General features: G+C 40.3%; 1 protein-coding gene across 3 annotated transcripts in view; it reads right to left on the reverse strand.

Moving 5' to 3' along the window:
* Window positions 1–15,237, reverse strand: part of ranbp10 (RAN binding protein 10) — a 142,069-nt gene that overhangs the window by 16,214 nt on the left and 110,618 nt on the right. For all 3 annotated transcript variants that reach the window (XM_078210963.1, XM_078210965.1, XM_078210964.1), the window contains 4 exons: window positions 12,244–12,352; window positions 11,804–11,952; window positions 8,350–8,548; window positions 5,894–6,018 (listed from right to left, as the gene is read on the reverse strand). In XM_078210963.1, the coding sequence (XP_078067089.1) occupies window positions 5,894–6,018; window positions 8,350–8,548; window positions 11,804–11,952; window positions 12,244–12,352 (582 nt within the window). The remainder of the gene's footprint in view (window positions 1–5,893; window positions 6,019–8,349; window positions 8,549–11,803; window positions 11,953–12,243; window positions 12,353–15,237) is intronic.

Genomic DNA, 15,237 nt, shown 5'->3' on the forward strand with positions numbered 1-15,237 from the left:
CCGAATGGCCTTCTTCTGCACTGTAGGGGTTCTACGGAAACAGTGGTCATACCAAGGTGGAATTTAGCACTCAGTTTGAAAGTGGTAATGCAAAAAAAAAACTAAGTGCAAGATTTTCTGTCCCTTCCCGCTGGTGGGTTCTTCTGATTCAAGGTGACCCCCCCCCCCCCACCCCCCCACCCCCACCGCAGCAGTGAGTTCCCTGGCAGCAGAACGGGCGAGTCACGCAAAATGCCGCAGACATTGGTAAGAAGTTCCGACCTGGTGGCCCAAGGTTAGCCACCTTCACTGCGTTTGAGGGGCCAAGGACAAGAGTTTATTTAGGTAGAATTGAGGAACGATAGAGCATTATGCTAATAGATGTACTCTATATGTCACCAAATAGTGGAAAGGTGATAGAGGAGCAAGTTTGTGAGCAAATTACAAAGATGCAGAGTTGCAATTATTGGGGACGGGGATCTTCAATTATCCTTAACCTGGGATACTAACAGTGTTTGGAATTAGGGAGAGGAATTCAGGAGAGGAAGTCCAGAATTGTATAAAAGACAATTTTCTTGATCAGTGTTTTTCAACCCAAGAAAGGAAATAGTGGTGGATTTAATTCTCAGTGAAGTGATTGGGATGAACAGGGGAACATTTGGGAAATAGGGATCATAAAACAAAAATGGGTATAATAACTATCATTGTGGTAAACTGCATTAAAAGCAGTACATTAGTCCACCAGAAGAAATTTGAGGGACAACTTTATTCAAGAACACAGACTGTTGGACTTGGCATAATTTGAACTTTGCTTAATGCTTTGTAATGGCCTTTTGTAATAATGAGGATTTCAGTTGGATCTAAAATTAATCGGCTTCATCACTGCTGATGAGAAGATACATTACTACAATGAAATAAATGATTGATCATGGGATAATTCACAGATCTAATAAACCAAACTGATTATATTAAAAAACGGCAGCACGGTGGCACAGTGGTTAGTACTGTTGCCTCACCACAGCACCAGGGATCCAGGTTCAATTCCAGTTTTGTGTGATTGTTTGCACATTCACCCTGTGTCTGTGTAGGTTTCCTCCAGGTGCTCTGGTTTCCTCCCAGTCTAAAAATGTGCAGGGGTTAGGTGGACTAGCATTGCTAAATTGCCCCTTAGTGTAGGTTCTGGGGATTAGTGGGACAAATACGTGGCGTTACAGGGATAGGGCAGGAGGATGGACTTGGGTAAAATGCTCTGTTGGAGAGTCAGTGCAGACTTGATTGGTCTAATGGATCCTTCTGCATTGTAGGGATTCTCTGATTCTCGACATCATCAGGATTGGAATCATTACAGAAACAACTTTCATTTATATAACTTTATTAATATAGTAAAATGTCCACAGCACTTCGCAAAACTATTAGCAAACAAAATTTGACACTGAGCTCCATAAGGAGTTATTAGGACAAATGACCAAGGGCAAAGAGGTAAATTGGAAGCTGAATCTTAAAGGTGGAGAGGTACAGAGGTTTAGGGAGGAAATTTCACAGCTTAAGGCCTTGGTAGCTGAAGACCTGGCCACCAATGGTGGGATGATAAAAAATTGAGATGCACAAGAGGTCAGAAGTGGAGGGGTGCAGTGGTTTTAAAGGCTTGTAGAGCTGGAAGAAGTTACAGAACAGGGGAAGAATGAGACCATGGAGAGATATGAAAACAAGAATGAGAATTTAAAAATTGAGCATTACCAAATAAAGAGCAAAGGTAGGCCAGGAGCACTGGATTGATAAATAAATGGGACGTGGTGCAAATTAGGACATGGACAGCAGAGATTAGGATGAGCACAAGTTTCTGTATGCTTGAAGACTGGATGGATAAGAAACCAGATGAAGGCAGTTCCACCCATCTGGTTAACGCAGTGGAGGTATTGTAGAGAGTGATGTGTGGGGTTAACTCTGTCAAAGGATAGATTGAAGATGATGAGGAGTGGATAGTTTACCATGATCACGGTCATATAGGATATAATTTGTGACTTTGTTAGGAGCTGGGGTGGGGTGTAATTAAGCATGAAAATTCTTAACTAGAGGGCGGCTAAAACGAATGGGTTGAAGAGATCGGACCGAGTGGGTTAGAATCAAAAATCAGGAGGCAAAGCACTAATTCAACAAAGGGAGGCATTCAAAAAGAGGAGATGCTTTGGGTACAGGGAAGACACATTCCCAAAAGGGAGAAAGGAAGGACAGTGAAAAGTTCCCTGGATGACAAAAGATACGATTAAAAGAAACAGAAAAGGGAGGCTTATGACAAACATAACAATTTAGGATTGGAAATAAAAATACTGGCCTAGTAAATATCGTCCACATCTCCTGCAAGAATAAAAATACAACAAGCAAAAAGGCAGTGCAAAGGAAGCTAACACAGCAACATTACTGGTGGAGGAGTCTCAAGAAGATGTGTGGCTGCGGGAATGGACGATTGATGGTATCTGAAAAGACAGATGAAAGCCTGTTCTTTGTTGACACCAAGAGATGAACTGAAATATTTGCTCCATAATAAAGAAAAATTGAACTGCAAATTGATCTAAAAGGATCTTTTTCTAGAAGCGGGGGTATGTCTTGAGAATTAAATGAGTTCTTTGCATCAGTATTCAATATACAGAAAAGGATATTGCCAACGTTGCAGTGAAGGGTGCAGTAACAATATTTGAAAAGAAAAAAGATAGGAAAATAAAAAAAAAGAGTATTTAAAAGGTTGGCAGCACTCAGTAGAAAATTCACCTGGTCCAGGTGGAATACATTCAAAGTTACTAAGGTTGGTCATAACCTTCCTTACATTTGGGGGAGGTGCGAAAGAACTGTTTAAGGAAGAGGAACAGTCGGTCTAACGTTACTGGTGGGGAAACTTCAGAGACAAAATTAATTGACAATTGGAAAGGTATGGTCTAATAAATGAAAATCAGCAAATATTTGTTAAAGGTAAATATTGTTCGACTGAATCAGTCCTTTGCTTCAGCACTAGGCACTAAGCTTCAACACTTGGGCTTAGTGCTATTGTATATGGATTTTCAAAAAATAAAAATATCATATAATTGACATATTAGCAAGATTAAAGCCAATGGGGATTTATAGGGACAGTGCCAGAGTGGATAAAAAACTGGCTATGGGACAAGTAGTAAAGATTAGCAGCGAGTGAATGGTTGTTTCATAGACTGGAAGGAATAATACAGCAGTGTTCCTTAGTGGTTGGTATTAGGACTGCTACTCTATTTGAAATACAGGTATGATGTCCAAAGTCTAGCTGTCTGAAAACGATAATGAGTGGCTATCCTGTGTGAGGTTGCGGTACTACAATATATAATTTCCCTGTAACAACGCAATGACGGGTGCCTGAGGTCTGACACCTCGTCTCAGTATTATGCACCTGATTTATGCTGTAAATGGCTCATTTGAAAGGGCAGAGCTACATTGGCATACTATACTGGTCAATTGACCCCAGACGAGTAGGGGAAATTTGTGAAACTCCACCCTTAACATGCAACCCCAAGCACTCTTCAGTCATCTGGCTGTAACTCTGAGACAGGTGGTCAGATCTGTTTGCAGTCAATGGCATATGAAAACACTCAGCGAGCAGTGCCCACGAATAACCCCTGGTCCGGTGGAGAGAATTGAAAAAACAAAAAATAACTGCACTGTGACCAACCCATTCTGTGCAATCAAGAGCACAGCAGACATTGATTGTTAAACAAGGTCTGAAGCAACTGCCTGACTTTGGGCAGCCACAGAGAAGTTGGAATCCATGGAGTTGGACATAAAAATTCTGCAGGAAATGAGGCTCATTTTGCCGGTAAAAATGGTGCCTTGCCTGTTTACTGATCCAAAATCCAGAGCGGGTTATGGTCCAAAACAGTGATGGATTTTGGACATCATACTTGGACATCATTAATGATATGGATATAAGGGTGGAATTTCAGAATTCACAGATAATGTGAAACTTGGATTGTAAGTAAACAATTAGGAGGATAGCAACATATTTCAGCAGAACAGGCTAGTGAAAAAGACCATAACAGCAGATGAATTTTAACGTGGCTGTAAACATAGTGATTTAGGTTAGTACGGCCAGAAAAAGGCAAACAAAGCAATGGAATCAATTTCTAGAATATTAAAAACCAAAGTAGTTATGTCAACTTGTATAAAACATTGGTTAGAGCATCCTGGGAACAGCCTTGCAGCAGAACAGAAGTCCTTAAGATTATAAAAGAGTTTGATAGGGTAGATGTACATATGATGCTCCCTTTGCAGAGGAGGCCAGAACTACTGGCCATAAATACAAGTTGGTTGCTAATAAGAGAATTTAGGAGAAATATATTAACCCAGAGAGTGGTTAGAATGATGAAGTCCCTGCAACAAAGAGTGGTTGAGGTGACTAGTACAAGTTAATTTTTGGGAAAGCTACATAAGCACTTTTGGAAGAGAGGAACAGAAGGACATGTAGAAGATTTGTATGGAGTATAAACAATAGCATGAAGCTGTTCGGTTGAATCACCTATTCTTGTGCTGCATAGTCTGCTTAATACCATGTAATATGCATGTGTGAAGTTATGATCTGGTAAAAAAATTAAAAGAGGCAATCTAAAGTCAATGGTTCAATTTTAAAGATGATGTAGAACAGAGAGACCAAGGGTGTACGCACACAAATCTTTGGAGGTGGTGGATCAAGTTGAGAAGTCATTAAGAACATCGATGGAATCCTTAGTTTAGAGTACAAAAGCAAGGAGATTATGCTAACCGTGTATTAAAAAAAACTAGTTGGGCTTCTACTTTACTATTATACTTAATTGTTATATCACACTTTAGGAAGAATGGCAAGGCTCTTAAGTGTTGGTGGGGAAAAGATTTACTAGAATAGGAGGGCAAGTATCTTCAGTCACGCATAGAGACTGAATATATTGAGGTTGCTCTCCTCAGTGTAGAGAAGGTTTAAGGGAAACAGAGGTGTGCAAAATTCTGAACAGTTTTAACAGAGTAAATAAAATGAAACTGTTACCAGTGGCAGAAGAATTAGTAATCAGAGGACATAGGCTTAAAGACGCTGGCAGAAGAATAGAGGTAACATAAAGAACACTTTTCTTTAATGTAGTGTGTTGTGATTTGGAATGCACTGCCAGAAAAGGGTGGTGGAAGCAGATTCAATGATAACCTCCAAAAGTGAATTGGATAGTTACCTGAAGTGAAAAAGGTATCTGGCATTGGGCTTTTTGGATTGCTCTACCAAAGAACCAGCAAAGCATGATGAGCCAAATTACTTCCCTCAGCACGTTATTATACTTTGATTCCATCAGGGTGCAGTCACTTCTGTTTACACCTGAGCAGCTGGATTGAGAAGAATCTCATGACTATGGAATTTACATTACTACCTATTTTGGAGGACAAGAGGGTACATATTCAAAACCATATAGTATCCTTCAGTTGTAAAGGATGATGAAGGGCTAAATAAGCAGCAGCAAATCCAGACAGTAGGGCATGCCAGGCAGAACAAAAGGTTGCTCAGCTTTAGGAATGGTGATGCAGTCAGCCTTGTGACCGAAAGCTGGAAGATTCAAAAATCTCAGAGTTATGTATTTATTTTGGTGGTGATGGGTTCACAATTCTTGGGGTGAGTGGATCAATTCCACCTTTAGAAAAGACCATCATAGTTGCAGCTAGATTCTAGGAGGGACTGGAGCCAGGAAAAGGGCGACTGTGGGTCTGGGGGAAAAATGACAAAAAAATAGTTGAGTGCAGATTCTCACTTTGCTAAGTCTTCGTACAAGTGGCCAGTTTCCACAGATTTTTCCTCACATTGTCCTTTCCCAAACACATTTGTCTACAGATCCAACCTTCTTTCGCTCTCAAAGCATGCATGCCCCTGCCCTCTGCCTCATCCTACCCATGCTGGACTCATCCGTCTGCAGGATTTCTTCGTGCTTATAGTTGCCATTCATTATTCTAGTGGAGGTGTTTTCCAAGACTCCATTGGTGTAGTGCTCTGGTTCCATTTCCATTTCACTGTCACTGGTGAACAATAACACACAAAATCAGGTGGCAAAGTTCTCCAATTCACTTCAATGGATCAACTGAGATGGGCAATGGTCATGAAGCACAAACATTTTCTATCCCCAGCAAAACATAAAAAGAGTACAAGTCTTCAACTTTTCTTCTTCTACTTTAACTCACAGGCCTATAGCCAGGTTGCTCTAAAGGCATGAATGCAGACCAGCTAAGTCTTTGTCCACTTTAGATTGCCTTCTTCTTCCTTGTTTGAAGGATGGTAGAGGGTGTTTGGCTGGTGGCATTAATTATCATGACTAGCAACTCACAGAAAGGGGGAATCTCAGACATACGGCCTCTTGAGATTTAATTGGAGCTACAACACTTCTTTTTTAAAAGGGAATTCGCCTTTCCACACACACTAGGGCAGAATACTACCAGCCCCTAGGTGTTAGGAATTGCTGGTGGGAGTTGGGGTGTTTCCAGCAAAATAACAGGAGTGATCTGGGTTGGGATGGTTTCCTGATGCAGTCCTGCTGCTGGGAAACTTGTCCCAATAGCAAGCTGTAAGGCAGGCACCCAATCTACAGAATTAAAGGCCCCATTAAACATAATTTTATGGGGCTTTTGGCATTTTACCAATAGCAGATGTCCCCTACTGTGGAAGCAGCCTCTGTCAGAGCCCGAGGAGGGGGTCAAGGGCAGGAAAGGCAGCCCTCACAATTCCCTCCTAGGAGAACTTTGCCTTGCAAATGGCAGGGCCTTCCCCCCTCAGCTATCCTGAATTTTAATTTTTAAGTTGCTTCTCCGAGGGAGCCTCAATCCTGAGGCATCCCCAAGGACTGCTGCCTGCCTTAGTAGCACCCACCATCTCTGTGGCTGCTCCTGAAGATTCAGAGCTGTCAGCCCTGTGAATATCTGGCAGCATCAGGCGCCCATCTGCCATTCTTAATTGGATGAAGAGCCCTGAGGCAGCCAATGTCAGCTGCAGTAAAAATCATTGAGCTGGTCCTGCTACCTGGACTGTTTGGCCCGATGTTGGGGTCCTGAAATCCACAAGAAAATTCAGCCTAGCTGTCAGTGGTGAGAAGGCAGTGTACTAACTCACTAAATGCAATGACCGAATTTTTTCAAGCCCAGCACGCATTTCACTGTCATGAAGTACAGGCATTTTCAGAGTGGTAAAGAATCAAAAACAATCATAAATCAATCACAGCTTTCTCTAGTACAAAGCTGGTGAGACTGGGCATGAATTGTCAAAATACACTATTGACCTGGCCATTCACTTTCTGGTTTTAACTTGGATTAGGCACATTGTGCGCACTGAACTGTGTTTTGCAAGAGTACACAAAGTGAAGATCTGGAAACTCCAAAGCTCAGCTGGTACATATTAGAAAAACCTAGATCAGGAGTCGGTATATTCTTGATTTTCATAGTAAAAAGAGAAAATCAAATTAATTCAGCTGTAAATTTGACAAAGCTACAGCTTTCCACTACAAAGAATATTTTAAATAGGTGCTAATATAAAAGCAAAATTGTGGATTCTGGAAATCTGAAAACAGAAAATACTGGAAATATTCAGTAGGTCTAGCAGCACTTGTAGAGAGAGAGAGAACAGAGCTAGTATTTCCGGATCATTGATCTGGAATGTCAACTCTCCACACTGATTATTTCCAGCATTTTCTGTTTTTATTTCAAATAAGTACTAGTTTTCCCCAAAGTTCTTCTCTCCTTTCTGTTGTTGTGTTTTAGTGACTGTCTTGAGTTGGAAGACTGAAAACAGAACATGATCATGACTCATACTTCACACTACATGCCTACATCCTCGAAAATGTTCTTTATTCCATTTCTGTTGATTTGGCAATGAGATTCTGTTATAAAGTAGATATGTTTCATCACTTTTCCTGCTCGTGCATAACTCTGAAATTGTGCTGTGTAGTCACAAATGTTCAGATACATCAGGTTGTAGGTGAGGAAACCACATGGAGTTTGATTTTGCAAACATATCATAACCGTCTCTCATTAGTTACACATCACTGTGATCAATTTTATCCATACAGTAGTTCAACACTGCACTGTAGATTTGCAGAAAAAAAACAGATTGCATTTAGATAATACCATCACGTCGTAGGAGCAGAGGATCCCTGATTTATAATGACTAAATGTCAGCTTTCATTTATATGTTAGAAGGAATTCAACAACTTTTATTAATGTTTTGGTCACTTCACAGATCACAGAATGTGACGGACAACTAATTACCATGTTAAAAATTCACAAAGATGCTGTCGCCCCCACTTTTAAAAAAAAAGCCATAAATATTTGTTTTGATTGCAGTTAGGATTGCGGTAGACATACCTGGTTTCCTGGTTACTCGTACTACTGTGCTGCTGGGATTTGGAAGAGTCTGTAGAATTGGACTCCGAGTAGTTTACGGAGGAGGGTGAGGAAGAGGACGAAGATGAAGAAGATGAGGAACTTATAGCTGGATATTTGTTGTGTACCGGTTTGCTTTTTGACGGCACAACCCCATTGCTGCAGTTTGGGCTATCTGCTCCTGCAAGGCAGGAAATAAATTTTAAGTACAAAAAAAAAGGTACATCTCACAAAATGGCTGTTAGTCTTTAAATTAAGTTTGATCATTATTTTTGTCTTTTCAGTCATGATCTGCTCCTTGGCCAGTAGGGCAAGATGATCCTTCTGACCAAAAATCTATCCAGCTTAGTATTAAACTTTTCTGCAAATATGGAGACACTACCAGAAATTCAGGACTAATGCACACATCCAAGAAACTGTACTTTTAGCACAGACAGTGCCTAGCACAGGCAAGGAAGCAAAGATCTGTGCAAAACAACAATATCAAAACAGACCAAATACCAGCAGCTGAGCGAAACAGGAACAGGTTGGTCTGGTGCAGAAAGATCACTGGACAAACTTTGGGCCTCATCTTCAGATGCTTTTCGGAGCCACATATGCAATAAATGGAATGCTGCTCCTGATTTTTGGCAATCACAGTAGCGGGCGATCATGGCTGTGAATATTATCTAAGAGTGTGGGACTATCCTAGCTTTGGCTTTTCACATTGAAGTGTCTGGGGAGAAAAATTGGAGAAGTAAACACTGTCCCTCACTGCCATAAAAGATCAATATGGTTAAGAGTATGTTAATTGTACTATTAAGATTAAAGATATAGTGGTGGAGGGCATAGATTGATTAAATAGCTTGAGGCGATGCACAGAAAAACTTCTCAGACACTGTTGGTTAGGGAGGAAGACAACATTTGGAATGTTGCATTCTATAAATAAGTTTAATATCCAGAGGTTTAAAATGGTAGCAAAGAATTGCTGCTAAATGGTGAAGGTGAGAAACTAAGAAATTTTTAAAGATACAAGTAACTCAGGTTACAATCTTTTGTGAAGAATGGCTGAAAGCAAATGTAAATTGTCAGACTACAAGTACCCATCAATGTTCTCCAAATATGAGCTTTATGACCTGTGGTAAAATGGTGGATATGTGGACGCAGATTACACCCTTACAGAAGAGAAAGCAATATGTGGCCTTCGCATTATCACTTCCTGTCAAAAGTATAATCAGAATCCAACCAAGTATTTTGTGTGCTGGATGTCTGGCAGTTGGATATTGATGAAGGTTTGGATCTTCTATCAAGCTTCATGAGTGAAATTTACAAGATGATGATCTATTATTTGCCTTTGGGTCATGATCAGACTTTGAAAGATTTTGAAAGACAAATATCATTCCATGGAGGAATATCTCATGAACTTTAACAGAATGTATAAAAATATGCAGAAATTCAATTTAGAGATTCCTTAATTTGTGCTTGCATTTATATTGCAGTATTGTGACAAGGTGTTGCATATGGATAGGCTCCTGGTCTTAACTGGCATACGGTTCTCAGAAAAGAACACCTGTTTGGATCAATTATCTGCTGCTATAAAAAAGTTCCTGGGGAAGCAATCATTTCCAGCAGCCTTGATGTGCGCATGAGACATTCCACAAAGGATGCAGGACTCAACGACTGTGTCCTTTCGCGATCTATCAGAGACCAGGCTCAGACATCAGCAAAATGGAAGAATTACAGATAAAAGGAATGAGGATGAAAGCACTTTTGGCAGATCTGGATATCACAACAGATGACAGGAATGGAGTAGCAATAATAGACAAATAAACCTAGGAATGTCCAGGGAATAGTTAACAGATGCGACTCAAAATACCATTATGCAATGAATAGGAGAGTTTCTGAAGCGATGCATAACACAGAATTCAGAAATTGAAGATGATGGGAATTAACAGTCTGAGGGAACTGTACTTGTCCCAAGAAGCTTTGGTCTGGTAATGACTGTATTAGTAATGAATTTATTTGATTGTAACAAGTTAGATTGTGGATAAATGAACTGGCTCTCAAACAAAGCCAGATGCCTGTTTTTATGTATTGGGACTATGAAGCAACACGCTACAGTTGATGATGTTTAAGGGCAAATAAAACATTTTAAAAATTGGTATGGAGAAATGCACACAGTCATGTTTCCAAGTTTGGGGGACCTGAGGGATGAGAAATTAGTCAATTTAGTGACACTTCTCATGCCATTCTTCTAGTTAGTACAGTACAGCTGGTTTTACAATATACTTGGTAGGTGAAAATGGAAAATGTTGTCATTTGGCCTGGGAAGCCAAGAAAATAAAAATGATGATTAAAAATACTTTGGGGGCGGTAACACTGGCTCTGGTAGAAGTAATAGTTGTGGAGTTTTACTTGTCAAATACTTCAAGGGTAATTCTATACAGAGGGTATTCGGAGAATAATTTACCCATTGAGAATAGTTCACCTATTGAATTTTACAGATAATTTTCCCTGTGGGATAATGCACATTTGACAAAAATGTGATTGAAAAAAGGTACGGATTGACTTTACTAGTGTAAAAATGATAGAAAGGAACAAAAATCTCCCAAGATGATTGGTTGATGCAGTTGACTACAAAAAAGGAATGCTGTTTTTGCATAAAGTGACAGTTGGAGGTCCCTGAAGAGGGATGTACTGTGTCATGATGTGCAGAATATGGAAAATAATTTTTTGTGATTTGTTTTGAATTTGTATCTGTGTTATGAAATTTTGATTTCCAAAAGTGAATCTGTTCATGGTATGTATCTGTTTAAGGTATGTTAATTGTATTATTAAAGTCAAGGATGTACTGGTAGAGAGGGCACTGATTTATCAAGTAACTTGACCACATATAAGCAGGGGCTGGAGTTCAGAGTCAACACTGGAAATAACATTTTGATTTAGTTAGATAAGTTTCCTTTGAAAGTTTTGTTTTCGTAACAGTGCTTCGTTAAGGGGTCGTGAATTTGATAATTAATTTGTATAACTGATACACTTAAAAGAGGCTTGTGTGGCTCTGTAGCACATTGGACAGTGCTTAGACTTTCTGATCAATGGCTGATAAGGCATTCAAAGATTGTGGATTTGGATCCCACTGGAGTTGGATTTTTGTTACAGTGGCTCTTTATGAGGTTATTAATTAATTTAGTTGTTTCACTGTTGTACTCAAAAATAGTACAAAGAGAAGTTTTTTGGACATTGGATGTTGGTTAGGGAAGAGGCAGACATTTGTAAAATTGCATTCTGTAAATAAATTTAATGTTAATAAAGGATTGGAGTCTGTTTTCCCACTTCACCATCTGGTTATCAGAAATTTTAAAATACTATTATTTAGGCAGATTGCCCTTCTGAAACATCAACGCATATAAATAACAAATTGCCTGAACTGAAGAACAGAAATGGATTCGTACTATACCTGCATTGTTGAGGTGAGAGTTATTGGCCCCATGCCTGGGGCTCATATTGGGTGATCCAGGGTAGCTATCTTGAGACTTGGGGCTACGGGCACTGAAACAGCGCACTTCACTGTCTGTACCATTCACCATCTCCACAAACTGCCGACACCTACATAAAATTAGCAAAAGGTAATCCCTGAGCAGGAGCCATACCAAGCTCTGATACACCAGAGCAGACAGCATGAAAAAAGATCCAAATAACAAGCATTGACCATCTCGCATATTGCATTCTAATGGCTTGAAGCTGAAAATAATTTGTGCCTCTTATTAAGTCCATCAGTCATGCACCGTGGACATATTTTCAGTATGTGCCCGCCTTTGGGTGAAATAACAACTCTCCCCCGTCCACCTGCCATCTTCAATCAAATGCATTGCAAATCTGGTGTAAGAGTGTACTTACTTTAACATGAAGAGTAAGTTTGGGTTACGCTCAAGCAGCCCTGGATATAGTTGCTGTGTTGCTTCTATAGCTTCACCCACTCTCCCTGCTAAAACTAGCTTCTGTATTCCTGAAAGAGAGAAGGTGATGACTGCAATTACTGATTAAGTTCAACATCATTCTTTCCATTTTTGTTTAAAAATGATAAATCTTTCTAAAATGTTGGTACATTCATAACCCCATCTAATCTTGTACTGCAGGAGAAAGCAGGAGCTGCTGTTTGGAAACCATTCACATTTCAAATGAATTGAACAATGAAACAAACTGAAAAGGCGAAATCCCAGTTTCCAACATTCAAACTATTTTAAAGATGTTTGTTTTCAATCCCATGCCCACCACCGTTCTATTCCTGTAACCCCACGCATTTACCTTGGCTAATGCATTAAACCTACACATCTTTTGGACACTAAGGGCAATCCACCTAACCTGCACATCTTTGTATGGTGGGAGGAAACCAGGGCACCTAGAGGAAACCCACGCAGTCACAGGGAGAACATGTAAACTTCACACAGTCACCCAAGGCCAGAACTGAACCTGGGTCCCTGGCGTGGTGAGGCAGCAGTGCTAACCACTGTGCCACCAAATCCACTAATTATAGTGGCAAATCCTTATATGCAAGTATTTCACAGGTAACTGATTACTTTTAAAATTTTATTAGCATTATGTAGGCAAACACAGTAGTTAGGTTACATACAGCAAGGTCTCACACAGCAGTGATAAATGGCCAGGTTGGTCAGAATACCAAACAGAACTCCTCTACTCATCCACAAATGCATAAAAATGAAATCTTCTGCATCCATCCTGAGGAATATAGGAACAAGAGGAGGCTATTTAGCGGTGAGGCTGTTGTGTGCCATTCAATGAAAGCAAGGCTGCCTAACTCCATATATGATGTGGAGATGCCGGCGTTGGACTGGGGTAAGCACAGTAAGAAGTCTCACAACACCAGGTTAAAGTCCAACAGGTTTATTTGGTAGCAAATACCATAAGCTTTCGGAGCGCTGCCCCTTCGTCAGATGGAGTGAAAATCCATATACCCATCTATGCCATATATCTTTCAAATGTTATGCTTCCATCCACACTTGCCCTCAATTCCTTGGAATCCAGTTTTAGTGAACAGCCTTTATGAGGAACTTTATCAAATGCTTTCTGGATGTCTGTGTAAATAACACCCAGGGATTTTTCCCTGTCCATTACTTCTTCAAAAAATTCAAATCAGGTTCTGCAGGCATGATCTATCATTTACCAAATTCATGCTGGTTCTCTCTGATCAGCTGGAAAATTTCAAGGTGTCTAGTCACTCCATCCTTAACCATAGACTCTATTAATTTCCCAACAGATGCTAGGCTAATTCCCTGGTCTCCTAATTTCACCTTTCTTAATCAGTCAGTGCTTTCATTCGAGATATAAACTGAAAGACAGGAGCTCTGACAACAAAATACTCATGATGTGGAGATGCCGGCATTGGACTGGGGTAAACACAGTAAGAAGTTTAACAACACCAGGTTAAAGTCCAACAGGTTTATTTGGTAGCAAAAGCCACACGAGCTCCGAAAGCTTGCGTGGCTTTTGCTACCAAATAAACCTGTTGGACTTTAACCTGGTGTTGTTAAACTGCTTACTGAACAAAATACTCCCCAGTACTACATTGAAGTGGCTGCATGGATTGTGTGCTCAAATCTTAGAATGGACATTGAAAAGATAGCCAGTTTAAGGCTATCACTGAAATAAACCGACACGGGTAGTAGAAATACTACTTTGAACAAGTAACAAAGAAAGATGGGTTTCAATAACTCAGATTAATTGTAACTTCTGACTTCACTTGTAGTATCGTTGTACAGCTATGGAAATAGAAGGCAAGGCTGAGTTTCGCACTTGCAAGAGACAAACAACACCTCCTGGGATAGGCTACTGATAACCAAAAGCAAAGCTAAACAACACAGAGGCAGCTGGAGCCAAAATAATGGATCAAAGGCACACTGGTAGGTTTGTTTTTCATTGCCCACAGCAGAAAAACATTATACAAGGCGAAACAGCCATTTTGTGAAGGTTTGTTTTGAGAAGCATGGCAAAGACTCCATCAGTCAACTACAGACACCTCAGCATCATTGCTTAACACTCATTGCAGTAGCGTAATTTTGATGTGAACATTTCAAGTAGTGCTTTGGTTGTAAAAATATATAATATTCATAAGGCACCTGCCTATTTAGTTGCTTCAAGGACATGACTTCACGTTCACTGATTTCAGTCTTACAGCCTGTATTGTATTTCATATCCTTTGGAATCTGGTGCGACAACAATAATCTCTCCCTCAATGTCAGCAAAACGAAGGAGAGAGTCATCGAGTTCAGGAAACATAGTGGAGAACATGTCTACATCAATGGGGACTAGATCACCAACATCCTGGTATCTCCATGCCAACATTATAGCTAAGAAAGCCCAACAACACCTCTACTTTCTCAGAAGACTAAGGAAATTTGGCATGTCTGCTTCGACTCTCACCAACTTTTACAGATGCACCATAGAAAGCATTCTTTCTGGCTGTATCACAGCTTGGTATGGCTCCTGCTTTGCCCAAGACCACAAGAAACTATAAAGAGTTGTGAATGAAGCCCAGTCCATCAAGGAAACCAGCCTCCCATCCATTGACTGTCACACTTCCTGCTGCCTCGGAAAAGTAGCCAGCATAATCAAGGACCCCACGTATCCTGAACATACTCTCTCCCACCTTCCTCCATTGAGAAAAAGTTACAAAGGTTTGAGGTCATGCACCAACCGACTCAAGAACAGTTTCTTCCCTGTTGCCATCAGACTTTTGAATGGACCTACTCCATGCTCAGTTGATCTTTCGCTACACCTTAGCTATGACTGTAACACTACATTCTGCACTCTCTCCTTTCTTTCCCTATGAACGGTATGCCTTGTCTGTGTAGCATGCAAGATACAATACTTTTC

The sequence above is a fragment of the Mustelus asterias genome, chromosome 4 (genome assembly GCF_964213995.1).
Source record: "Mustelus asterias chromosome 4, sMusAst1.hap1.1, whole genome shotgun sequence".
Lineage (NCBI taxonomy): Eukaryota > Metazoa > Chordata > Chondrichthyes > Carcharhiniformes > Triakidae > Mustelus > Mustelus asterias.